Source organism: Marmota flaviventris, chromosome 4 (genome assembly GCF_047511675.1).
Source record: "Marmota flaviventris isolate mMarFla1 chromosome 4, mMarFla1.hap1, whole genome shotgun sequence".
In the NCBI taxonomy this organism is placed as follows: domain Eukaryota; kingdom Metazoa; phylum Chordata; class Mammalia; order Rodentia; family Sciuridae; genus Marmota; species Marmota flaviventris.
This window is the reverse complement of record NC_092501.1, coordinates 32,616,726-32,643,398: the sequence shown is the minus strand read 5'-3', so window position 1 is coordinate 32,643,398 and position 26,673 is coordinate 32,616,726. Positions and strand designations below refer to the sequence as shown.

At 36.6% G+C, this 26,673-nt stretch overlaps 1 protein-coding gene across 2 annotated transcripts in view; it reads left to right on the top strand.

Moving 5' to 3' along the window:
* LOC114096444 (cytochrome P450 2C55) overlaps positions 1-20,127 on the top strand; it is a 29,213-nt gene extending 9,086 nt beyond the window's left edge. Inside the window, exons 4-9 of one of the 2 annotated variants that reach the window (XM_027939952.3) lie at positions 2,503-2,663; positions 5,496-5,672; positions 9,547-9,688; positions 13,886-14,073; positions 17,771-17,912; positions 19,946-20,127. In XM_027939952.3, the coding sequence (XP_027795753.2) occupies positions 2,503-2,663; positions 5,496-5,672; positions 9,547-9,688; positions 13,886-14,073; positions 17,771-17,912; positions 19,946-20,127 (992 nt within the window). The remainder of the gene's footprint in view (positions 1-2,502; positions 2,664-5,495; positions 5,673-9,546; positions 9,689-13,885; positions 14,074-17,770; positions 17,913-19,945) is intronic. The other variant, XM_027939951.2, reaches the window with a different exon arrangement.
* Positions 20,128-26,673: the final 6,546 nt, after the last annotated feature.

The window sequence follows — 26,673 nt, the reverse complement described above, 5'->3', positions numbered from 1 at the left end:
AAATTTTCCCTTTCAGTATAGAAATGAAGAAATAAAAGGACTTCATTTATTGATGTAACCTTTTGTGTTTGTCCAACCTGTGATTTAAATTTGAAATGAAGATTTCTTATTTCACTTATCTTAAGCTAATAGATCTATCTTAGAGTATGTGCTAATTTTTTTAAAAAAGTATTTATTTTAGTTGTTGATGGACCTTTATTTTATTTATTCATTTATATGTGGTGCTGAGAATCCCAGGGCCTCACACATGCCAGGCAAGCGCTCTACCACTGAGCTACAACCCTAGCCCCAAGAGTATGTGCTAATTTTTGTTAGGTTTTCTTTTCATATAACATGGATAGTTTTTGCCTTTTTACATTTGTATTTACCTGCAAATGCCTGCATTTCCTGTAGTTATTCTCTCTAATTTAGTCAGCTTCTGTGCTGGTTCTACATATAGTTCCTATAATTTCTTAAACTATTCATTCCATATAAAAGTTTCCAGGTTGCTTAATCCTTCCTATGTCAATGTTTAACTTTTTACAAGCTTCCCAGGTGGATGTGTGTGAGGATGGCCTTAGGCCTGAGCCTAAGCAACTCCAAATTATAAACTCCAGTTTGAAACCTGCAGTCTCACCAGGCACAACCACAGAGGCCTCCAGTATGACCTCAAACAAGTTACTTCCCCTTACCATAATAAACAGAGTGCAGCCCCTGGTAGGCTGTCCTGGCCTGGTAAGAGGAAAAGGTGAGAAGATCAGGGGGGAGACCACCAGACCAGATGTGTTAACCCCAGGGTAAATGATGTCACTGAGAAATCTGGTGGTAACTGAAATCTGGTGGTAACTGATAAGGATTGAAGGGGGGGTCAAAAGCCCCCAAATTTAGTATAAATAATAGAGCAAATGAACAAATATTCATCCATTTGATACTGATGACACAAGCTGGAGAGCCTGTTGAGGACTGGACTGACATCCCAACTCATTTCATCTGCCTGAACCTCTGCATTGTCCTCACCGCTCTCAAACTCTATAGCCACATCTTGACCCTGGTGAGACCTGCAACTTCTCCCTAGGACTACCTCCTAAATAGGCCATCAGCTCCACCTCAGAAACCTGCCTTGGTTCTGGACCTGATCACTGTGGTGTGAGTGAGTGTGCATCTGCTGGACTTAGAGCCTAACTAAGGCTTGAGACTTTTGATCTGACACTTGAACTTAGCATGCAGAGGGAATGTCTGTCATGAGCCTGTCATGATTAAGTGTGTTTGCAGTGCTTAGAATTACTTAATCTAGAATTGTTTGCTGTGAATCGATTATGTCTATTGCAGTGCCTAGCATTAAGGATTGTTGTTTTCTTGAGTAAGAACTTGTAGAGTGAAATTGTATTGAGTGATTTGAGTGAATAAAGCATTGAAAAGGGCAAAAGCATATGGATATTCTTTATTTCTCCCCCTGGACTGCATAAGTCGTACCTTTTGCTCATCTTGACAATGTGCTTCAGCACTAACTCAAATTATTAAGGGTTTTCTCTTCACCCCCTGTACTGAGGATTAAATCCAAGGCCTCTCCCATGATAGGCAAGTCCACTAACATTGAGCCATATCCCAAGTCCTTACTAGGTGTTTTATTTTTAAAGATTTTTTCATATTTTAATTAATTTATTTAGTTGTTTATGGACCTTTATTTGTTTATTTATTTATATGTGGTGCTGAGAATCAAACCCAGTGCCTCACACATGCTAGGTAAGCACTTTACGACTGAGCTATGACTCTAGCCCTTACTGTTTTTTTTTTTATTCTTTTTTTAAATTTATATATGATGGCGGAATGTATTACAATTCTTATTACACATATAGAGCACAATTTTTTATATCTCTGGTTGTATACAAAGTATATTCACACCCATTCGTGTCTTTATACATGCACTTTGGATAATAATGATCATCACATTCCACCATCATTATAACCCAATGCCCCCTCCCTTCCCCTCCAAGAACCCTGCCCTATCTAGAGTTCGTCTATTCCTCCCACACTCCCTCTCCCTATCCCATTATGAATCAGCCTCCTTATATCAGAGAAAACATTGACATTTGGTTTCTTGGGATTGGCTAACTTTACTTAGCATTATCTTCTCTAACCCCATCCATTTACCTGCAAATGCCATGATTTTATTCTCTTTTATTGCTGAGTAATATTTCATTGTGTATTTAGTGGCCACTCAAAGTTTTTACCCTTTGCCTTCCAAAGTAACAGGGACCTTGGATCAGAATCATGCACACAAAGAGTGATGTTTACTTGAGGCGTGAATATTAAAAGAGTATTTGTATAACAATTATTAAGACAGCTAGGATAGAATAGTCAATTTAGGATCAAAGGAAAAATGATGTGTTGATTTTAAGCATGTGAGAGTTCTGTGTCAGAATTGTTTTAGAGATTCTAAAGTTACCCTTGTTTGTGGCTTTAAAAACACAGACTTTTATATGTATATTTTAATGTCTTTCAAAATTGTTTCCAATTCTTCAGGCTCACCCAGTGATCCTACCTTCATCCTGGGCTGCGCTCCTTGCAATGTGATCTGCTCCATTATTTTCCAGAATCGTTTTGATTATAAAGATAAGAATTTTCTTAACTTGATGGGAAAATTTAATGAAAACTTCAAGATTTTGAATTCCCCATGGATGCAGGTGAGGCCAAGATCATCTTTTCTTAACAACCATTTGTGTTTATTTCTCTGACAAGTCCGAAGTTCTACATCAGTGTCCATTGTGTTCACTATTCAAACATTTCTCTCATACCTCAGTTTATAGATAATTGTTTGGAAAGCAGATTCATCCTCCTTCCTGGTTTTTTGGTTTTCTTTTCTTTGTTTCTTTTTTTTTTGTTTGATAGTGTCTCTCTCTCCTTTCTGTAGAATGTTGTTTTCAACAACATGGCAAAAGTCATATATGGTATATGAAAAGAAAAACTAATGAAATAAGCACAAATTCTAAACTGTGTGACTTTTCTAAGTCATTTTTTAAAAGTCTGTAATCTTTGTCACGTGTAGTCTCTGAAATCTCTGCTCCTTTAGCTTATGTACCCGTAGTTTCAACAGAAATGTCCTTGAAGGTGAGGAGCCAAAAAGAGAGAGAAAGAAAATGGAGGACAGGGGGAGGAGAGAGAGGCAGAGAGTCAGAGAGAGAGAAAAGATGAACCAAAGGAAAGAAGAAAAAAAGAAGAAGGGCCAAAATAAATGGAGGGAGGGAGGGAGGGAGGGAGGGAGGAACTTTCTCCAGATTGACTCTATGCCAGGCAACTTGCTTGTAGGCAGCCTAGAATTCAGCAGAGGTGAAAACTTAGGGTCTTTTCTTAGCCCAAATTCTGCCCTGGGCCTGTCTGAATTTGTTTGAATTTATCAGAATGTGTGGGTGCTTTTGAATGTTGTAATTTTTCAAAGATACCCTCCTCCCAGCTTTCCTTCCTAGGCTGTTGTGCCTTCACTGTACTCTTTTGCCCTGGCTGGTTTAGGGTTGCTTCATGACATTCTAAGTTAAATTTTTTTTTTCCTTCTGTAGGACATTATGAGTTTTTTTTCATTATGAGGTTTTTGATATTGCCATTGTGCTTTTCTGCCCCAGTGAGTTCTGACTCAGATGAAGAGGATACAAAGGCTTTACTTCTGTCTTTCAGGTAGTCCTCGATAGGTTACAACAGAGAAACACAATCTGTGCTCCTCTGGAACCAAGAACCAGGGTCCCTCACTGGGAACAGGGCTACCCTCCTTAAGGCCACTGCCAAGCCAGGGAGGGAGGTGGGAGGAGCAGAAGCAATGCCACAAAGCTTTCCAGTGAGTTTTAGTTATTTTATTTTTTTAAACTCAGCTTTCCCTTTGTTGTAAACTTCTGTCTTCCAGAGTTCTGACAAAGTTGATTCTGCCAGCTTTTCCAAGATATTTTGAATTTTTTTTGGTGGGGGATGGGCTCTCTACTGTGCCTACTGTGAAGTAAATGTTTAGACACCACAGTCCTGTCCAGATCTTAGTATCATATGTGAACCTCTCAAAAAGGTAGACAGCCCTTCATTTTTACAAAGACGACAAATGCCTGAATCTTGGGGTAGAATTCAAGCCCAAGGGCTAGTGGTTTTCCCACCAAACCTCTGTTTCTAGGCAGCACTTTGGTGACTGCCCCAAAGCATGTCCAGGGCTCTTGTTGAAAAGTTTCCATGACCCACAGGCTGGTCTGCCAGTCAACACTAAGGAGCTCTTCATGACATTACTTGGCAGCAATATTGTAATTTAGAATATCAAGGATGGAGAATGTTGGGACACAGCTGCTGCCAGGATCCTCTGAGTAGTGAGTGTGTTTGAGGCTTCAGCTGGGATCCTAGTTGAGAAAGTGACCAGGGTCAAGATCCCAGAATGATTGGTTTTTGGTGTGAATGAACCATAAGCAAACATCACACTATTACCCTGTGTTGAGCTACTGTGCCCTAAACTCTGCCTAAAAGATAATTGCATGATTTTATAGGAGTTATTTAACCACTCTTGTGCACAAGTGCTTGTCTATAAAATGCAGTGTTGGTTTTCATGGTATCTTTGCACCCCTCCCAGTTACAAAATCGTAATTCTGTTCCTGAGGCTTATTGCTGGTGGAAGGAATAGCAGGGAGTGGCTGTGTGCTCTGTATCAGGTTGTCCAAACGTCCTTAACCTCTGTGCTCATGTGTTACATGTGAATCATAGCAATTCATGGCATTCTATATTTCAAGGTTGTAAGTGAGAGAAGTGACATAAAGATGCCCTAATGCTGTAAAAAATGTATCAGGATGGGACATTCTTCTCATGTTTGATGACGTGGTCAGTTTATTCCCATCTCCCTGACAGCATGGAGGATTCCTTTATATGTGCAATCACATATTGGAGATCTAGCTTTAATTCACCATACTTTTTTTCTTTTTATTTTTTTAATTGCTTATTTATTTGTTATACATGACAGCAGAATGCATTTCAATACACATACAGAGCACAATTTTTCATGTCTCTGGTTGTACACAAAGTAGAGGCACACCATTTGTGTCTTCATACATGTAATTAGGTTAATGATGTCCATCTCATTCCGCCATCTTTTCTACCACCAAGCCCTCTCCTTTCCCTTCCCTCCTCTTTGCCCTACTAAAGTTCCTTTATTCCTCTCAGGCTTCCCCCTGACCCCCCTCACCCATTATAGATCAGCATTCACATATCAGAGAAAACTTTCAGCCTTTGGTTTTTGGGGATGGGCTTATTTCACTTAGCATGATATTCTTTAACTTCATCCATTTACCTGCAAATGCCATGTCATCACACTTTTTAACCATGATTGGCATATGGTGTATATGACTTCAGTAATTTTTTTTAAAATTTAATTTTATTTTTGCTAAGTGGTCTCACTATGTTGCCCAGTCTGGTCTCCAGCTCATGGGCCCAGCCTACTTTGTAGCTGGAACTGTAGGTGCACCACTACTCCTGGCCTAATAAATACTACTTTAATCTTTAAGGTCTGCAGTGCTTTCCCTGCTCTCATGGATTTTCTCCCAGGGAGTCATAACAAAGTATTTAAAAATTTTGCTTACATAAAAAGTTATGTTTTGGAACAAGTAAAAGATCACCAAGAATCCTTGGACCTAGACAATCCCCGGGACTTCATTGATTGCTTCCTGATCAAAATGAAACAGGTAAAATGTTATTTGTTTGCTTATATTTTGTGCTTCTTTCAATAATAATTTCTTTACTTATTGGGAATGTAATTGGTCAGGCAAGAAACAGTTGGTAAACATTTAAGTGCCTAGTGCATGCATGGATCTGGACTAAACCTCTTGGAAGATTTAAAATTGAATTCTTAAATTCAGTTAGACTATATGGACACTGTTTTTAGGCACTAATAAACTGTTTGAGGAAAGACAGATTATATGCCTCTGGTGAAATGGAAATATGAACCCATTAGAAAATACAGAATACCAAGTCATAAAATAAAAGTAGACACAACCTATCACACAGCATGTGGGAGAATGAGCAGGAAGGGCTTAACCTATGTGGTCTTCTTGCTTGTCTTGAGGTTTGATGTAGATCTTCAAGTATTTGCTGAGAGAAATAGGGGAGGGGATTTCAGAGGAGAGGTTCAAATGTGTGTGGTGGTACAGATGGAGGAAAGAAGTCTGAGGTGAGTGTAACCAGAAATGAATTTGGGTAGATAAGGAGGTGGAAATTTTTTTCAAGTACTCTGAAAACCTGAACATTGGCCTGGAGTGGGATTTGATCAGGTATATGTATGAGCCAGCTATGAGATTTTTTCACCTCTTTGGACTTTGTCAGTTTGAAGATCATGAAACAAAATCAAGTCTTCACTCTTGTCATATTCTACAGCTCTACAGAAATGAGTTTTAGGTAGAGGAGTAGATGAGAGGCAAATGATAGGTTTTGTATGGAAAGTTGCAGTGGTGAGAACTGTCATGCTGTTTGGTAATTTTCATATACATCAACAGTGTGCAAGGGTTCTATTTTCTCCACATCTTCACCAGCTCTATTATTACTCTGAAGTAATTTGACTTTTTTTTGCCATTCTAAATGGAGTGAGCATTTCCCTTATGATTTGTAATGTTGAATATTTTTTTTTCATATATTTTGGCCATTTGTAAGTCTTCTTTTGAGAAGAGTTTATTCATATCCTTTGTTCATTTGTAAATAGTGTTATTTATTTTCTTGCTATTGAGTAATTTGAATTCCTTATATATTTAGGATATTAGCCCCTCCTCATTTGCAAATACTTTCTGCTGATCTGTAGATTGTCTCTTCACTGTGATAATTGTTTCCTTTGAAGTGCAGGCACTTTTAGTTTGAGGAAATCACATTTGCTATTTTAGTTCTCATTGCCTGTGGTGTTGTGGCTATATCTGAGAAATCACCTTCCAGACCAGTGACATAGAGGTTTTCCCTCTGGTAGTTTTTTAGTATCATGTCTCACAATGAAGTCTTTAATGAATTTTGAGCCGAGTCTTATACAAGGATTGAGGTAATGGTCAAATTTTATTCTTGGGTACGTGGATACCCAGTTTCCACGTTAACATTTATTGAAGAGATTGCCCATTTCCCATTCCTTTTGTTACTGTTTTGCTTTCTTGGTCTTAGAGGCAATGCCTCCAACTTTGCAGTGGTGAATAAGATGTTTGCTGTAGGCTTGTCATATATATTTTTATATTTAGAATTTCAGGGTAAGTATCCATTGATAAGCATGTCCCTCACCCAGTCCTATAAGATTTTTGCTGAAAATAATCCATTCACTGAGAATCTCATTATAATTCCCTTCTATGTTATAAGTCATCTTTACCTTGCTGCCTGGAAAATCCTCTGCATTAAACTTTTGGCAATTTGACTATTATGTGTGTTGTGTGGTTCTCTTTGGATTCATCTTATTTGGTGTCCCCTGAACTTCCCAAACCTGGATTTCTAATTCTTTTTCCAGACTTGGGAAATTGTTATATATTTTGATAGGTTTTTTGCTTCTTTCAATCTCTGTTCTGGCATGACAACATTACTTATGTTGTTCCACTTGATTGTGTTCTTGATGTCCTTAAGCTGTCGTCACTCTTTTTCATTCTTTTTTTTTTCTTCTCAGATTGGCAGCAACCTACATTTGAATTTACTGATCCTTTCTTCTGCTTCATCTATTTTGCTGTCGCATTCCTCTGTTGAATTTTTCAGTTCAGTCATAGCATTCTCCATCACTATAATTTCTTTTTGGCACTGTTTTATATTTTCTATAGTTGTTGAGAAATATATTTTCTGTAATTTGCTGAAATTCTCAGTTTGTTCTTTTTATTTATTTATTTTTATTTGTTCTTCTTAGTTACACATGACAGCAGAATCCATTTTGATAAAATTATACAAGCATGGGATATATCTTATTCTAATTAGGAACCCATTCTTATGGTTGGGCATGATGGTAGGGTTTACTTAGGCCTTTTCATATGTATATATTGGAAAATTATTTTAGATTTTTTTCTACTGTCTTTCCTATTCCTATCCCCGCTCCCTTCCTTTCATTCCCCTTTGTCAGTTTTTTCTTTCATTGCTCTCTCTCAGTAAGCATCTTTATGACAATTATTTATGTATAATTATAATGCACTAATAAAAGAAGAAAAATATAAAATGCATGCAAAAATGTAAAAAACCCTCAAACAACACATGGATGCATGATCCCCTCTATTCCCAGAGTTGGTGAAGAGACAAACCATGCGGAATTTTTGAGTTAGGGTGTAATAACTGTGGTCTAATCCCTCCTCTCCTTAGGGAAAATCTGAGTGGGGGTGATTCCTTCAAGATTGTGTGGCTTTAGTCCTTAGGGTGGGGTCACTGCCCAAAAATCTTGTGGCTTTTACATTTCATTTTGTATGGATATTTCCTCTGATGGCAACTGTGTAAGACTTTCTCAACTGATTTCTGACTTTCTCTGAGAGGGAATTGATTTGTGTAGAGGTGCATTCAGGGGAGGAGGGAGAGGCAAGTCTCTTATTCAGCTTTGTGGCTCATGTTGTGCTCTAAAAACTGCAATCTTTCACTTTTTTTTTTGTACCAGGGATTGAGCCCAGGGGTGCTTAGCCACTGAACCACATTCCTAGCCACTTTAAAAAATATTTTTAATTGTAGATGGACATAAGAACTTTATTTATTTATTTTTTTTAATGTGGTGCTGAGGATCAAACCCAATGCCTCACATGTGCTAAGCAAGTGTGCTACCACTGAGCCACAACCCCAGCCCAACCCTCTAGCCTTTTTTATATTTTATTTTTGAGACAGGGTCTTACTAAGTTACTTAGGGCCTCACTGCATTGCTGAGGCTGGCTTTGAATTCACGATCCTCTTGCTTTAACCTCTCTAATTGCTGGGATTATAGGCATGTGCCCCTGTGCCCAGCTAAAAACTGCAAACTCTTGATTATGACTCATAATATCCTACAAGATTTGGCTCTGATTTATCTTTTTGTATCAGTTAAGATTCTGTGTGTAAATAAGAAAGAAAAAAATTAACAATGGATTAAAAAATAGTATGCATATCTCATATACAGAGAGTCTCCTATTGTTTAGTCCAGAGCTAATACTATAGCCCTGAATCACCAGGAACTCATGTGCCTGCCATTATTCATCACTATACTTGTTGTATGAGTCTTTGCATTAAAGCTGAAATACTCATGTTCCCAAGTATTGCCTGTACCAGCTCCATTGTCACATATGTGTTTTAGTAAGAAGAAGGAAAGAGAAAATCATACTAGCAGATTCCTTCTCTTATATCTTTGGCTTCAAATATGTATCATGACCAACATAGCTGCAATAAAATCTGGGCAATGGAATTTTAAGGCAAACAAGAAATAAGGGGTATAAAAAATGAAAATTGGGTCAACTAATTTACATTCTCTGCTATACAATTCAGTTGTATGCATAATATACTTTCTATTTCTAAATATGCTTATTTTTGGAATAACCTGTGTTATTTTGGATTTATTGTAATTCAATATGATGGTAGCTATTTAATAATTAAATAATCAAAAATTCCTAGGAGAATCACAATCAACAGTCTGAGTTTACTATTGAAAGCTTGTTGGCCACTGTAACTGACATGTTTGTAGCTGGAACAGAAACAACAAGTACCACCCTGAGATATGGACTCCTGCTCCTGCTGAAGCACCAAGAAATTACAGGTATGAGCACAGAGATGTATTTGACACATTGCAAGTCTTCTCCACAGTTTTCCTCTTAGAGAAACTTAATTATCAAAATGTGTGGGCTATGAGATATCATTTTTACTAATGTCACAAGGGGATAACAATGAGACAAATTTGGAAAATAGAAGAAAGTGAATGAGAGAAAAGTATATGTATTTTAGTGACAAAATACTCTGGATAAAGAGTTTGGATGTCATGGGAGGGAATTTTCAGCAGGCACAGGCATCCTTGTATATTGGTTTTCTAGAGAACGGACCACTTTGAATAATAGATGTGTTCTTATAGATCTTTATTCTGAAACTGTGGTGTTCTGATACGGGGTCAGGGAAGATGGAAATTATTTGTTAAAGCATAGTAAATAGTCTGGAAATTTAGTAAATGGCTTGAGAAAATTTCCAGATTCTGAGAAGTATTTTAATAGCTCATATTTATGAGAAAGAGATGTTATTTAGGCAGAATATGTGCCTAATGCATTTTATTATTCTAGAAGTCTGAGTCTAGATAAATACTTGCCAAGAAGAGAATTTTTTTTCTGAGTTATTAATAGCTTTCTCTTTTACAAGCAACCTTAATTTTTTTAAAAAAATTACCTCTCAGCAGATTCTGTTAATAAACATATATTTTTCCCTGAGTCAGAGTTCCATTGAGATGATAATAAATTAATTACAAATGAGAATTACTTCTATGTAAGTTGAAGAGTGTAGAAATTAGCAGTAAATCTTTATAAAACTTTGGAAGGAAACAGAACACATGAACAGGAGGTGACTAATTAGGCAGAATGATTGAAATCGTACCCTGAATGTCATAATAGGAAGATTTAACATGGATGAACAGGTCAATTTGTGTCCCTACAACTTTCATAAGGCTCAGTATATTGCAGAACCAAGTGTCAAAGAAATAGAGGGAGGACAAATCAGAAACAGGAGGTCTCCCTGCCCAGGTTCCTTCCATCTCACCATTTATCAGATAACTTCTCCTAGAGGAAAGGTGATCACTCTCTAAAGTAACTGAGCCTAAGGGCCCAGCACTCAGGAACACAGACACTGGGAAAGAATGGAGTGCAGGGCTGAAGGAAGGGTTAAGTAAGAGTTCACTCAAATTATGAGACCCTTACCTCCTTCTCCATCTTATTCATGCTTCAGCAGCCAGGTGTAAACTCTAGAGAATGAGTAGTGCCAATGGAAAGACCTCCATGTTTTTTTTTGCCATCTAGAAAAAAAATCACAACAAATGTCCAGAGAAATGAATAAAATAAAAACATTCATTTTATAGAATTTCAGAAAACCAGGCTTAAAGGAGAAATTACCAATACTTTCAAGGATAAATCAAGTCATACATGAAGATTAAGAAAGAGAGGGGCTGGGAATGTGGCTCAAGTGGTAACACGCTTGCCTGGCATGCGCGGGGCGCTGGGTTCGATCCTCAGCACCACATAAAATAAAGATGTTGTGTCCACCGAAAACTGAAAAATAAATATTAAAAAAGAATGAGAATGACAGTAGAATTCTCAATAACAACTGTCTTCTGTGCATTCATAGACAAAAAATATTTTCATGCTTATAAGTTGGCAAAATTTTACTTCTTGTCTTTACTTTTTCAGAAAGATACTAAAGGATGTGCTCTATCCAAATGTCTGAAACCAAGTCAGAGGAAGTCATAGGTTCCAGGAATCAGGAGAGGTCAATGGACGAGTAAAACAATTATAATGGTTTTACTTGTAAATATCTTTCTTTCTTTATTTTTTAAATTTATTTTTAATTTTTAACTTGTTACATATGACAGCAGAATGCATTACAATTTATATTATACATATAGAGCACAATTTTTCATATCTCTGGTTGTACACAAAGTAGAGGTCAATGAGAGAGTCCTTGTTGCTGGGCACCTGTCCTGGAATGGGTCAGGTGGATAATGCAGGTATTAGAAAAGACACCAAGAACCAAAGAAACATGAGTGATCGTTTGATGATTTTAGTAATGAGAAAATTATTACTAGAAATTTGAAACATACATGAAAATTTGCAGTAATTCTAAATTGGCATCTAAAAGTTAGGAATTAAAATAGACACTTTTTTAAGTCCAAGACTGTTTTGCTTCACAAAAGCTGAAGCACAATTATAATTGTTTTACTTTAAATGATATTTCTTCCTTTCTTTATTTTTTATTTGTTTTTAAATTTTTAATTTGCTATATATAACAGCAGAATGCATTACAATTCATATTACACATACAGAGTATAATTTTTCATATTTTTGGTTGTACACAAAGTAGAATCACGCCACTTGTGTCTTCATACATGTACTTAGGGTAATGATGTCCATCTCTCACCATGCACAAAACTCAACTCAAAGCAGATCAAGGACCTAGGAATTAAACCAGAGGCACTGTGCTTAGTAGAAGAAAAATTAGGCCTAAATCTACATCATGTCAGATTAGGCCCCGACTTCCTAAATAAGACTCCTCTAGTGCAAGAATTAAAATCAAGAATCAATAAATGGGATGGCTTTAAACTCAAAAGCTTCTTAGCAAAAGAAACAATCAGTGAGGTGAATAGAGAACCTATATTTTGGGAGCAAGGTTTTACCACATGCACATCAGATAGAGCACTAATCGCTAGGATATATAAAGAACTAAAACATCTTGACACCAAAAAAAACCCCATATAACCCAATCAATAAATGGGCCAAGGAACTGAATAGACACTTCTCAGAAGATGACATACAATTAATCAAGAAATATATGAAAAATGTTCAACATCTCTAGCAATTAGAGAAATGAAAATCAAAACTATTCTTTTTTTTTTCAGTACCAGGATTGAACCCAGGGCTGCTTAACCACTGAGCCACATCCCCAGGCCAGGTTTTTTCATTTTTTATCTTGAGACAGGGCCTTGCTAAGTTGCTGAGACTGGTCTTGAACTTGCAATCCTTTTGCTTCAGCCTCTCAAGCTGCTGATATTACTGACATGTATCACCATGCTCTGCTTACTTGTAAATGATATTTCTAAAGTCATATTAATGAAAACAATGAATACTGACAAAATAATAATTATGATATTATTACATTGGGAAAAAGAGAGCAGGGAAATTTTACCTGTTTGTGTGTATGTGTGTGTGTGTGTGTGTGTGTGTGTGTCTTTGTATACTTTGCACAAGGTGATGATAGAGATGTAAGTCCTTATTTCTATTACCAGTAAGTTTTAGATATTGTCTAAAAATAGTATGATCAAGTAATAGAAAGTCATTGTTAATAAAGGTCAACATAATTTACGGAAGAAACTTCTAGAATGTTTCAAAGTAAGTGCCTTTGGGGAGTGTATTTTCATTGCAAGTTGAAAATAAACACACATATACAGAGCACACAAACCCATGTGCACATAGAAATATGTCAGTGGAATTCAAAATTTGAAATACCTTTTGTTAACTTGTTGTGGAATTTATTATTGTCTTCCATTTTTCTTTTTGTGAGGATAGTAATTTGCATTCATATATATAAGATATTTATATATTGAACTACTTCATTGTTTCTATGTATTAGTTATCCTATACAGTAATGTGTAGATGTGTATAGAATTATATTAACGCAATAAAAGAGAATAAAATCATGGCATTCGCAGGTAAATGGATGGAGTTAGAGAAGATAATGCTAAGTGAAGTTAGCCAATCCCTCCCCACCAAAAAAAAAACAAGAAAAAAAACAAATGCCGAATGTTTTCTTTGCTATAAGTAGGCTGACTCATAGTGGGATAGGAAGCGGGAGCATGGGAGGAATAGACGAACTCTAGATAGGGCAGAGGGGTTGGAGGGGAAGGGAAGGGGCATGGGTTATTAATGATGGTGGAATGTGATGATCATTATTATCCAAAGTACAGGTATGAAGATATGAATTGGTGTGAATTTACTGTGTATACAACCAGAGATATGAAAAATTTTCTGTGCCTGTGTAATAAGAATTGTAATGCACTCCACCATCATATATAAATAAAAATAAATAAAAAATTAAACAAAGAATTATCTTAATGCTTAGTTTATAGGAGCTTATGTATCCACAGCAGAACAATTCTAAGTGTAGCTGTATTTTATGGCCTTATAATGCTTCATACTTCATGTAGCCTTGAATTATTGTGACAAATATACTATTTTCTCTTACTCTATTTTTTCTTGTATCTTACCAGCTAAAGCCCAGGAAGAGATTGAACATGTGATTGGCAGACACCGGAGCCCCTGTATGCAGGACAGAAGTCACATGCCCTACACAGATGCCGTGGTACATGAGATCCAGAGATACATTAACCTCATACCCAACAATGTGCCCCATGCAGCGACCTGTAACATTAAATTCAGAAACTACATTATCCCCAAGGTAAGATTGTTTCTATTATTCTGCATCTCAGTGCTTTTAAAGTTCCTGAATTCACAGTATGGTCCCAATCCTCTACCAACACAGGATGAGAGAGGTGAAAAACTCACACTTGTGGCACTTGATGGACTTTGTGCTGTTTACAGTTTTAGGCTGTAAAGCTTTCCAAGACTTCCTGATTGGTGACATCTTCCAAATTTGTTGTACTTCTTTGATAATTTCTTTTGGCAACTCTTAGGTGTTTATATTTCCAAATGAAAGTTAAAAGTCCATATTATTACTTTTCCAAAAAGCTTTTCTGAGATTTTTTTCAGATTTTGTTAATAAAGTTCAACATAATTTACAGAAAAAACTTATAGTTTTCTAGTTTAATTTAGAAAGCATTGGTGTCTTGACATGTTAATTCTTTCAGTTCATAGATACAATTATGTTCCAATTCTTTTGGGCTTTAGTTAATTTTCTTTATATATATTTTTGGTTTTCAATGCATCAGCTTGCACATTTATGTTTTTTCCCTAAATAAATGAGATTTTTGAGTTTATTGTAAATAGCGTATTTTCAAAAATGCCTTTTGTCTCTGGCATATGGAAATCGAATTGACTTTATTATTTATTATTTTGCTGATCCTATGCTGAGCAACCTTGTTAAATTCACTTATTATTGCTAAATAATTCATAAATTTATTAATAATTTATGTGTGCACATTTTATTGCATGGTTCAATACTTGTTTTAGTTCTTATTTTCTAATTCTCATAATGTAAACATTTTTAATTTTTATTTTTCTAAATTGTACATAGGGTAACATGTAGTGTTTAGATACATGTCTATGTTGTATAATCCAGTTAAACATCTTTATTCTTTTTTTTTTTTAAATAATATTTATTTTTTAGTTTTTGGCGGACACAACATCTTTGTTTGTATGTGGTGCTGAGGATCGAACCCGGGCCCCACGCATGCCAGGCGAGCGCGCTACTGCTTGAGCCACATCCCCAGCCCAACATCTTTATTCTTAATGTTTACCATTTCCCGCTAGTGAAAGCATTCAAAATTCTTTTTTCTAGCTTTTCTAGAATACATAGTACACAATTGCTGTCTAGAGTCACCTGACTCTGCAATGGCACTCCTGAACTTCTTTCTCCTAAATAATTGCAACTTGTTACCCATTGGTTAATCTTCCACCCTCTTCCTTTCCTAGCCATCTGGTAAACATCAATCTAATCTCAATTTTTTGAGATTTTTAAAAAATTGCACATATGAGTGAGATCAAATACTTGCTTTTCTGTACTTGGTTTATTTCACTTAACATGGTGATCTCCAGTTCTATTCATGTTGTTGCAAGTGAAGGATTTCCTTTTTTATGGCTAGATAGTTTTCTGAGGGTATATGTACCACATTCATTAATTTGTGGATGCTTAGGTTGCTTGCATTTCTTGGCAATTGTGAATAGTGCTGCACTCACCTAGCATGTGCGAGGCCCTGGGTTCCATCCTTGGCACTACAGGAAAAAAGCCAAGTAAATAGTGGAAGCTGGATCCACACAGCAGGCTGGGTAACTAACAATTTCCCTGTGTGGCTACTGCAGTCTTGTAGCATATTTTGAAGTCACGTAGTTTAATACTTCCTGTTCTGTTCTTTGTGCTCAAGATGACTTTGGCTATTCAGGGATTATAGTGTTTACATACAAAGTTTTGCATTTTTTCCAAGTCTGTAAGAATGTTTTTTGGTATTCTGTGGTGAATTTGTATATTGCTTTTGGTAGTATGAACATTTAAAAAATACTTGTTCTTCCAATCCATAGAAAATGGGTTATCTTTCCAATTTTTAATGTTTTCTTCAATTTCTTTCATCAGTGTTTTATAGCTTACATTATATAGATTTTTTTGTCTCTTTTAAAAGTTATTCCTGAAGTTTTTTTTTTATAGCTATTGTAAATGGAATTGCTTCAATATTGGCATATAGCAATGTTCCTCAGTTTTATGTGTTGATTTTGTATCCTACAACTTTGCTAAATTTATTTATTAGTTCTAATAACTTTTTGTTTGATGAAGTCCTTGGAGTTTTCTATATATAAAATTATCATTTCAAAACATTGACAATTTGGCTTCCTCTTTTGCACTTTAAATGTCCTATATTTCTTTCTCTTGCCTGATTGCTCTGGCCAGGATTTCCAGTACTATGTTGAATAAAAGTGGTGAAAGGGAGCATTTTGTCTTTTTCCAGATCTTAGAAAGGAAGCATTCAACTTTTCTCCATTAAGTATTATATTTTCTTTTAGCTGATTAATATGTATATATATATATATATATACATATATATATATATATATATATATATATATATATATATACACACACACACATATGAATAAAATAAAGGCCATATATATTATATATAATAAATAAAAATATAATAAAGTCCATCTATATATTTCTTCTATATGTACTTTGTTCATTTTTTTATCATGAAGGAATGTTAATTTTATCAAGTGCTTTTTCTACATCTATTGAGATAATATATGGTTTTTGCCTTTCATTCTGTTGATGTGGTTTTTCACATTTATTAAGTTGAATATGTTGTGCTACATATATCCTTGCACCCCTGGGATGAAACTCAGTTGAGCATGGTGAGTAATATTTTTAAAATATTTTTAATTGATTTTTAAATATTACATATGTCCAACTACATCAGATTGTGACTGGAGGCAAAAAATATCAGTTTGTACCATTATTGGTGATACTAAGATTCAAACTTGCTATGGGGATGTCTTCCAGATATTTCTGTTGTTGAGATGATAAAAAAAAGTCCATGGGATAATACTAATATCCTTTTCCCCAAATATCTCACCCAATAGATTTTACATTAATCAATGATCCCTGCCTGGGTTGATGATCTTACCTGAACTGTTGCAAAATAATAACTTTTCTAATTTTGCAAACCTGCTGTGTTTTAAAGAGGATTCATCTGTGATGATGAGTTCCTTCCCACTTTATTCTTTATTCTAATTAGTTGTACATGACAGTAGAATGCATTTTGACGCATCATACATAAGTGGAGTATAACTGCTCACCCTTCTGGTTGTCCTTTCCATTTTAAATCAAAAGGAAAACATTACATTTCAATGATAAGCACTCAATAGGCATTATTGTACTTGTTAATATCTTCTCAGAAGTCATCTTAAATCAGATCAGCTCTCCCATTTGAAAAAGGCCTATAAACATCAAATTACATAGTTATATTGTGTGCATGTATAAATATGTAACAACAAATTGAACCATTATGTACAACTATAATGCACCAATAAAAACTATGGAAAAAAAGACAAAAAAAGACTTATAAACAGGTTCCAAATTCTACTGACATTTTTGGAGGGAGCACAAGCTCTGGTTTTTAATCATAATCCACATACCAGTTGTGTGAATACTGAAGTAGTGAAGTAGAGTAACATGTGGAGAAACTTTGTGTACCAGCTTGGTGCTAAGTAGAGAAATTCAGAAGGTTTTGCACTCAAATTGCAAAGTATTTGATCCTTCAACTGCTAATGCAGTTTTTAATTGGTTTGACTTCCTGGAAATGTCATTGCTTTTCTTTGGACCTGGATTTCCACATTTATAGATCAAACAGATTGGATTAGGTGAGCTACATCACGTCCTCCCATCCTTGAAATTTTTGTAACTTATTTTGACTGTCTTCTCTTTTCAGGGGACAGACTTAATAACATCACTGACATCTGTCCTGCATGATGACAAAGAATTCCCTAACCCAGAGACTTTTGACCCTGGCCACTTTCTGGATGAGAATGGCAACTTTAAGAAGAGTGATTACTTCATGCCTTTCTCAACAGGTAATAAATATTTACTTCCACTAGTATTTTAGGGGATAAGATGACTTTTTTTTTTAAAGAGATGCTGTTGCCCAGGTTGGCTTTGAACTCCTGAACTCCAACCATCCTCCACCTTAGCCTCTGAAGTATCAGGGACTACAGGCATACACCACTACACTCAACTCTGAAACATAAATTCTGAGACCAGTTGGAAATTATGCGGTGCCTCCTTTGGGACTGGTACATTTCTTTTTTATACATCACGAGAAGTTCCCCTTCAATGCCCATGAACTTTCCCTGGACATGACATATCCTCACTATTGTGCTACATTAGTGGGGCTTTATGGGATGTATGACCGGTTTTCCAAATGGAGAAAGCTCACAGTCGAAGTTGGTTGAATTATGCCTCTGGATATACAAACAAGTTACTTAGCTGAAACTTCTAAGCATTTCATTCTTAGAAGTGAAAACTCATTAAAACTTTCCTTACTTGCCATGAGAAAGGTATCTCAGTCCACACCTTAAGTATCTCCTCTGTGGTGTCCCTCACTCCCAAACATTTGCCAATATCCTAGAGAATATAATGGGCTTTTAAGAGTCTCACTCCTGAGTTAGGAAGCAGACAAGCAAACAGATCATTGTCTAGTAGGACTAGTACCTGTGAGAGAGGTAAGCTCAGGTTTCTGGGGAGGCAGAGGGTGAAGTTGCTTGCACTCTGCCTTTTCATACCCTGGCACATCCTAACAAGGTAAAGTAGAGTTGAGCTAGCTTGTAGGAGGTAGGGAGCAAGGAAAGAAGAGAAGGCAGGGCACTTTACAGAGGTAATGGAGTATAGGAAAGGATGTTTCCTATAGATCTGGGGAGTCAGAACATATCACATATTAGATATGAGCAAAACCTTGGGAATGTGGAAGAAGAGTCTGCAGTGATTGAAGAGAACCTTTCTCTTCCTCTACTCATGATCATGCATTTGGGATATTCAGTCTCACTGATAAATTGTGTGTGTTGGAACTCTAGATAAGGAGTCACCTTCATTTTTTTTGTTATGACTTTAGATGGACCCAAAACTGTCCATATTGAAATGTCAAGGATGAAGCCCTTCTTTTAAGTCTGAGTGACTCATATTTTAGCAGGGTAGAGAATAACAGAAAATGGAATTTGAGGTGATCCACGCTGCTGTGGAAGCCTGACTGTATTGTGGAAATTTAGAGGGTGAGCATCTACTGCCTGAGGAGATCACAAGCATTGTAAAGAGGAAATTACAGGGACATGGGTCCTAATGAAAGCATAAAAGCAGTGCTTCTTAGCCAAATGGGACACCATGAGGGGAAGCTTGAAACTTCATGGTGTGGGAGGATGAAGAGGGTTCTTGCCGGGAGCTGAGAGGAGAGAATGTGAGGAATGGAAGGATGAGGCTGAACATCAGAGAGGGAAAAGAATGTGAGGACCAGGTCAGGCTATCCCTTCCTTGTCTCAGGACAGACAAGGAACCTTTGGAACCTCTAAAATGAGGGAGTGAGAGGTGAAGATGGGTGATCATGAAATTATGCTAGGGAACAAGGGTCTGTGGCTGAGAATTGTGCCAGAGGTACAAAGGGAACATTCCTCTTGTCCTCCTCCCTTTAGTCAGCTGGGTGGGAAGTGTATGTTTTCAGAAAAAGATTTATGTAAACTTGAAATGTCAAAAGTGCAGTTATATTGTGAGAATGGTTATTAGAGCTGTGATTGTGGTAATATGTACTATTTGGAGAATGAAGAGTGCCTGATAAAATGAGATGTAGAGTGAATAGCGAATGTCTTCACTTTTCTGTGCATCTGTCTTGCCAACCTTCATTCCAAGTGTCCTGTGTCTGATCCAGGCATGTAAGTAATCATTCATCGAATAGTTATGGCATACTTTTTTTTTTTTAAGATCCAGGATGGAACCCAGTGGTGCTTACCCACTGAACCACATCCCCAGCCCATTTTAAATTTTGAGACAGGGTTGCATACTTTTTATAGCATTGCCATACCTAATGTTTAAGGAGGGGAAACTCTGTGTTTGTCATCTTTAGGAAAACGTATGTGTGTGGGAGAAGGCCTGGCCCGCATGGAGCTGTTTTTGTTCCTGACCACCATTTTACAGAATTTTAAGCTGAAACCTGTGATTGACCCCAAGGACATCGACACCACCCCCATTGCCAATGCGTTTGGCTGTGTGCCACCTTTGTACCAGCTCTGCTTCATTCCTGTCTGAAGAAGGGCTACTGGCTGCTGCTGTGCCACACCTGCCACTTCTCCTCCTTGGAGGCATCATTCCCCTTCTCTCAGGGATACCTTCTCTCAGCTCTCCCTCACATCTCCATCCCCTCCTGATCCAGGGAACATGCAGCCTTCATTAAGGAGAGTTTCCTAGGTCACTGCATAAATATATCTGCTATTTCCTGTACTCTGTAACTCTTGTATCAACCACAACAGATGCTAATATTCAGTTACTAATATGCTATCATGGTAAAACAGCACAATAACTAGTCTATGACAATTCAGAGCCATGAATTCTCTGCATGTTTTGAATAAAAAGTACTGTCGTTGATGGGTCCATTCTCAGAAATTTGTTGTTGTGCAAAATGCAGAAAGAAAAAAAGTTGGAAAAAACCACAGTGAGATACCACCTTGCACACATTAGGATGGCTGTTACAAGAGGGAGGGAAGGAGAGAGAACGAGAACAAGGAAACAGGAGTGTTGGTGAGAATATATAGAGATTGTAAGGCCTGCGCATATGTGGAGAATGAAAAATGATGCAGCCACTGTGAAACAGACTACAGTGAGTGGTTCCTAAACAAATTAAAATTGAATGATCATGTAACCTAATAATTGCATTTCTAGGTACATCCCCATGAGAAAGAATAGCAGTGTATCAAAACTATTGTACCCCCGTGTTCAAAATAGCATTATTCACCATACGCCAAGGGTGGAAGCATTCCTGGTGTTCACTGATGAAGGAGTGCTAAGCAAAATGTGTTTTTTTTTTGCATACAGTAGATATTTTCCATACCTTGAATAGAAAGGAAATGCGATACATCCCATGACGTGGATGAAACTTAAGGACATTATGCAACATTAGATAAGCCAGTCACAAACGTATAAATACTGTATTATTCTACTAATATGAGCTATCTAGAATGGGAAAATTCATAGAATATTAAGTGTCTATGGGTTATTATGTGGGTGGTCATCAAGGACAAAAGAAGGCTAAAAACAGCATTTTATTATTTCTTTATACAAACTTAGTTTTGCAAATTGAAAAATTGTATGCTAAAGTCTTAAAGTGGTAATTTTTTTATTATGCATACTTTACCACAATTCAAAAATCCTACTCCTATTCCAAAAAATTACTAATTACATAATCTAGTGGTATAGTTTGAGTCTGGAACATCCCTCATAAGGTTCATGTGCTCCTAAGTATGTGGTTTTATTGGGAGGTGGTAGGAACCTTTAAGAAGTGAAGCCTAGTGGGAGGTCTTAGGTCACTGGGAGTGTGCACTAGAAGGGGATTGAGGGAACCCATGTGAACTTTCTCTTTCCTGCCTTGGGCAGGAGATGAATGATTTTACTCTGTCAAGCCTCACCAACATGATGTACTCCCATACCACAGTGCTGAAAGCAATGAAACTAACTGTTCATGGAATGAAATCTCTGAAACTATGAATCAAACTAAACCTTCTCTTTTTATAAGTTTGTTTTCCTAGGTCAGAAATTTTGTCACAGTAACAGAAAGATGACTAACACATTTAGACTGTAAAGTAGTATGAAAATATTTTAATGATGTTTATTTAATAAAACTGTCCTGAAAGTTATAATATAATCAAGATGCAAGAGAACACTTCTCCTCCAGTCCCACAGCTCCAATCCCAGTAAATGTCATTGGGAGCAGGGTGGGCAAATATTTTATCCTGATTTCAAGCCTCTGGCTCAGTGCTTCTACAAGTCCTTTTACAATGAAGAGTGAGGAGTCCAGAGGGACCACAAGTAGAGGTAAGGTTCCTTAAAAAGTCCTTTATCCTCAGGATCTGACTTGGGCTGCATCAATTGGTTCTAAGATAGTAGGAATGCAGATTCAAATTAAAGACCAACCCTTTTGTCCCCTAGGCAATAGATTGGGGAATTAATTTGAGGGGCATATTGGCAGTCAAAGGGAGGTCTCAAGAGAGGGATGAGATGCCCTTGTATCTTAGGAGGAGTGTCCTATACCCAGAAATCAGGAACAGATGCTCCCTGAATCTGCTGGTTCATTGGGATCATTAAATGTCCAAGGACTCATATAGGGAAGCTCTTGCTTAATCATAGTTGGGTGATTTTTTTTGTCTTGTGTCTGACACATGCTGTCCTCAGTTTCTTTCTGCATCTCAATCTCTCAACCAATAATCATGAGGTTTTAGTTTAGGAACAAAATCTGCCTCGGAGAAGAGAAAATGTTTCTTATGAGCAAGTCTTCTAGAATTTGACTCCTTTTCTGTAGATCCCTAACTCTTCATTTTTTTTAAGCTCATGGGGTCATTTCTCTTTAAACTTTTAACCTCTTGCTGTGAGCCATAATTTTCCTTGACTGGTTAATAACCAATGTCTATTTCTTCTCCAAATAAAATCCCACCATTTTGTTTTCTCTCTGCATAGGATATTTACTGTATTCTTAAGCATGTATTCCCTAACTCTGCTCCCTAAGAAGCTCTAGGTCTTGTGACATCTTCACAGCAATAAATATACCCAGTACAATCATTGACTCCAATTTCAAATTTTTGAATAAAAGGATCCAGTAGTGTTTGGAAAGTGGCTGATTGAAAAGTTGAAGCAGGGGAAATGTAAGATGAACCTAGAATATGTTATAGTGTCAAAAAACAAAACAAAACAAAACAAAAACAAAGAAAATAGGAAAGTGACCAAGAATTGGTTGTGTCATGGAAAGAGAGGCAAAATCTAGTCACATATATTACATTTGAACCGTGAAATATATAATGGCATGAATTGATTATAATCTACTGGAACCATTAAATCTATGTTTCTTTGTTGTTATAAATAAAGAAAGGAACAAGTTGAAAATTTGGTGACAGACTGTTATAAAATTTCAAAGAATCTACCCATAAAATTCTTCTAAATTACATAATTAATAAGAATAACTTTAGAGTGGAGAAGACTGCAAGAAACTCTCTGTTCTTAATAATTAAATGAACATCATTCGTAATAAAACTAATCAAAATTGTCACCATGGAGGGAAAGAAAAAGTGTCCTCCTGTGAAGCTTTGTGCCAGAGATGCATAAGCTGAATTGAATGATTAGGCAACATCAGACAAGCTCAAACGAAGGGGCATTTTATAAACCTTGGGTCTATGCTCTTAGATTATTAAGGTCATGGGAGTCAAGGAAAGACTGAAGAATTGTTCTAGACTGAAGTTGACTGTACACAATTGTGCCATGTGATTCTGGATTCTGAAATGAACTTTCAGTGGACATAAAGAATATACTTGTGATTTATTGAGAATAAGGCGTAGGGGGTCTCAGTTCATCAGTATTAATTTTATGATTCTTATGGCTTGATTATAATTATATAAGAAAATTGTGTTGTTTTTATGAAACACATACTAAAAGTATTTCAGATCTTTGGAAGTAAGTAAACAATTTACTTTCAAATGTTTCAAAGTAAAACAATTCTGTTCATACAGAAAATTTTCCATACACTTGTGGTTAAAAAAGGAAGCCAATTGTGGATATTTATAAATAAAAAAGAGTTGATATTGCCAAAGGGCACTTGAAAAAGTGCTCAGCATCATTAGGCTTTGTGGAAATACAAATTAAACTTCATTAAGATATAATTATTGTCATCTACCAGTGTGATTAAAATTAAAAAAAAACTCACAAAATGTTGATCAGTAGGTGAAGCAACTGGCACTGTTAGAAAAAAATTTTAAGTAGATTCAAACATATTTACATTTCATAGGCATAATTTATTGAAAGGAAACATGTATCTAGTTAGCATTTTCTCATAGATGTATACTGAACAGAAATGCAATCCCTTGCAAAAAGACATGAATAGGAGTGTGTGTGTGTATACATATATGTATATGTATACACACACACACACACACATATATATATATATATATATATATATATATATATATATATATATATATATATTTCCATAGTGGTTGTACTAATTTACAATCTGTTGGGCTATTACAAATAGCATATTCTAATAGTATATACTATTTGTAATAGCCCAACAGATTGTGAATTAGTACAACCACTATGGAAATCCCTATAGAGGTTCCTCAAAAGGCTAGGCATGGAATCACCATATGACCCACCTATACTATTCCTTAGTATTTATCTTGAAGAATAAAGGTCATCATACTATAGTGATATATGCATACCCATATTTATAGCAGCACAATCCATAATAGTCAAACTATGGAACGAGCCTAGGTGTCCATCAGAATGGATGAATGGAAAAAGAAAATGGAATTTTATTCAGTCATAAAGTACACTGGAATTATGTCATTTGAGGAAAAATGGATGGAACTAGAGACCATTATGTGAAGCAGAATGAGTCAAACTCAGAAGGTTAAGGGGTGTATGTTTTCTCTCATATGTGGAAGCAAGGGAGGAAAAGGAAAGAAAGATGGGTGCAGATTCCACAGAAACCCAGACAGTATGATATTGGTGTAAGAGTAGACAAATTCATGTACAGAATAGAGGGCTGAATATGTATTATATAACTATATTCAACTGGGTTTTGACAAAAAAAACAAAGGCAAATCAATGAAGAAAGGACAGGTTTTTTTCAAAAAGAGTAGCTGGAACAACTGGATATTCACATGCATAAGGGTAAATCTACATGAAGACCTTACACCCATCAGGAAGGATGATTCAACATAGATAGTAGATCTATACATAAGGTACAAAACTATAAACTCTGAGATTCCATATAGAATGGCTAAAACCAAACCACTGATGAGGACATGGTTTAATGGGGACTGTTAATCACTGTTGGTGTGTTTTAGTTAACTTTTATGTCACTGTGACCAAAACACCTGACAAGAACAAATTAGAAGAGGGAAAGTTTATTTGGGGCTCACAGTTTCAGAGGTCTTAGTCCATAGATGGCCAGCTCCATTACTTTGAACCCAGGCTGAGGCAGCACATGATGGGGGAAGAGTCCAGTGGAGGAAAGCTGCTCAGCTCATGAAGGAGTCAGGAAGCAGAGAGTGAAGGGAGGGAGAAGGAGCCTCAGGGAAGATGCATGCTACCAGAGCACATCACCAGTGACCCTCCTCCTCCAGCCAGGCTCCACCTACCTACAGTTATTACCCAGTCAGTCCATTCAAACCTGGATGGACTAATTAGGTTCTACCTGTCAGTGTCTAATCATTCCACCTCTGAATATCCCTGCATTAACTGGAGATTTTGTGGGACACCTCCTAACCAAACCATGACATGGTGGGAGGATATAACGGTGATGAGACTTTGAAAGACATTTTAGTAGTCACATCGACCATGTGATCCAGCACTTGTGCTCCCTGGTAATTATCCAAATGAATTGAAGACTTAGGTTCTCACAACAATCTGCAAATGTGTATATATAGCATTTTGATTCATCACTGATAAAAACCAGAAGTCAGCAAGAAGTCTTTCAATAGATTAATGTACAAAGAAATGTTGGTAAATCTACAATACAATCTTATTTGGTGTTAAAGTGAAATGAATTATGAAAGCATGAAAAAACCATGAAGGATTCTTTGCATATTAATAAGTGAAAGAATTAAAAAAATGGCTGCACATTGTAGGATTCCCAATATGTAACATTTTGGAAAATGCAACATTATGGTAAGACTGAAATGACCATTTGTTGCCAGGAGCTTGTAGGCTAGGAAAAGATGAATAGGCAGAGCACAGAGGATTTTTAGGACAGCGAATGTAGTGCATGACAGTACACTAGTGGTTACATGTTAGTGTACATTAGTCAAAGCATACAGAATGTGCAAGACAAAGAGTCAACCCTATGTAGTCTATGATCTGTGAGTGTCCACGTTGGTTTGACTCTATCTAATGAACCACCCTCCTGAAGCTTGCTGATTATGGGAGGAGCTGTGAGTGGATGTGGGCAGGGTGTTTGTAGGAACTTTACAATTAGGTTTGCTGTTAAGAAAAACTTGAAGTTAAATTTTGTTAATTAAAAAGAATGACATTCTAATCCACAATTCTGGCAAAGTTGAGGTTTGTATACTGTGAATCTTGAGGGCTTCCTGCTGATACCCTCCTGAGTATTTGGACTGGGATGAGAATTCTGTACAACGGGAAGTAGGAAATCACTGACTGGGGAGCTGCAAAAACAGGATTCTAAGAGAAGGTTTTGCACTGCTGCATTGGTGACACTTCATCTCACTTGGTCACTGATTGTTCCTCATTCCTTAAAAGTAATGTTCACATATGGGCTAGAACTGCTCCTCAGTGGATGAATGGATTAAAAAATGTGGCATTTATACACAATGGAATTTTACTCAGCAATAAAAGAGAATAAAATCATGGCATTTGCAGGTAAATGGATGGTGTTGGAGAAGATAATGCTAAGTGAAGTTAGCCAATCCCCAAAAAACAAATGCTGAATGTTTTCTCTGATATAAGGAGGCTGACTCATAGTGGGGTAGGGAGGGGGAGCATGGGAGGAATAGATGAACTCTATATAGGGCAGAGGGGTGGGTGGGGAAGGGAGGGGGCAGGGGATTAGCAAGGATGGTAGAATGTGAT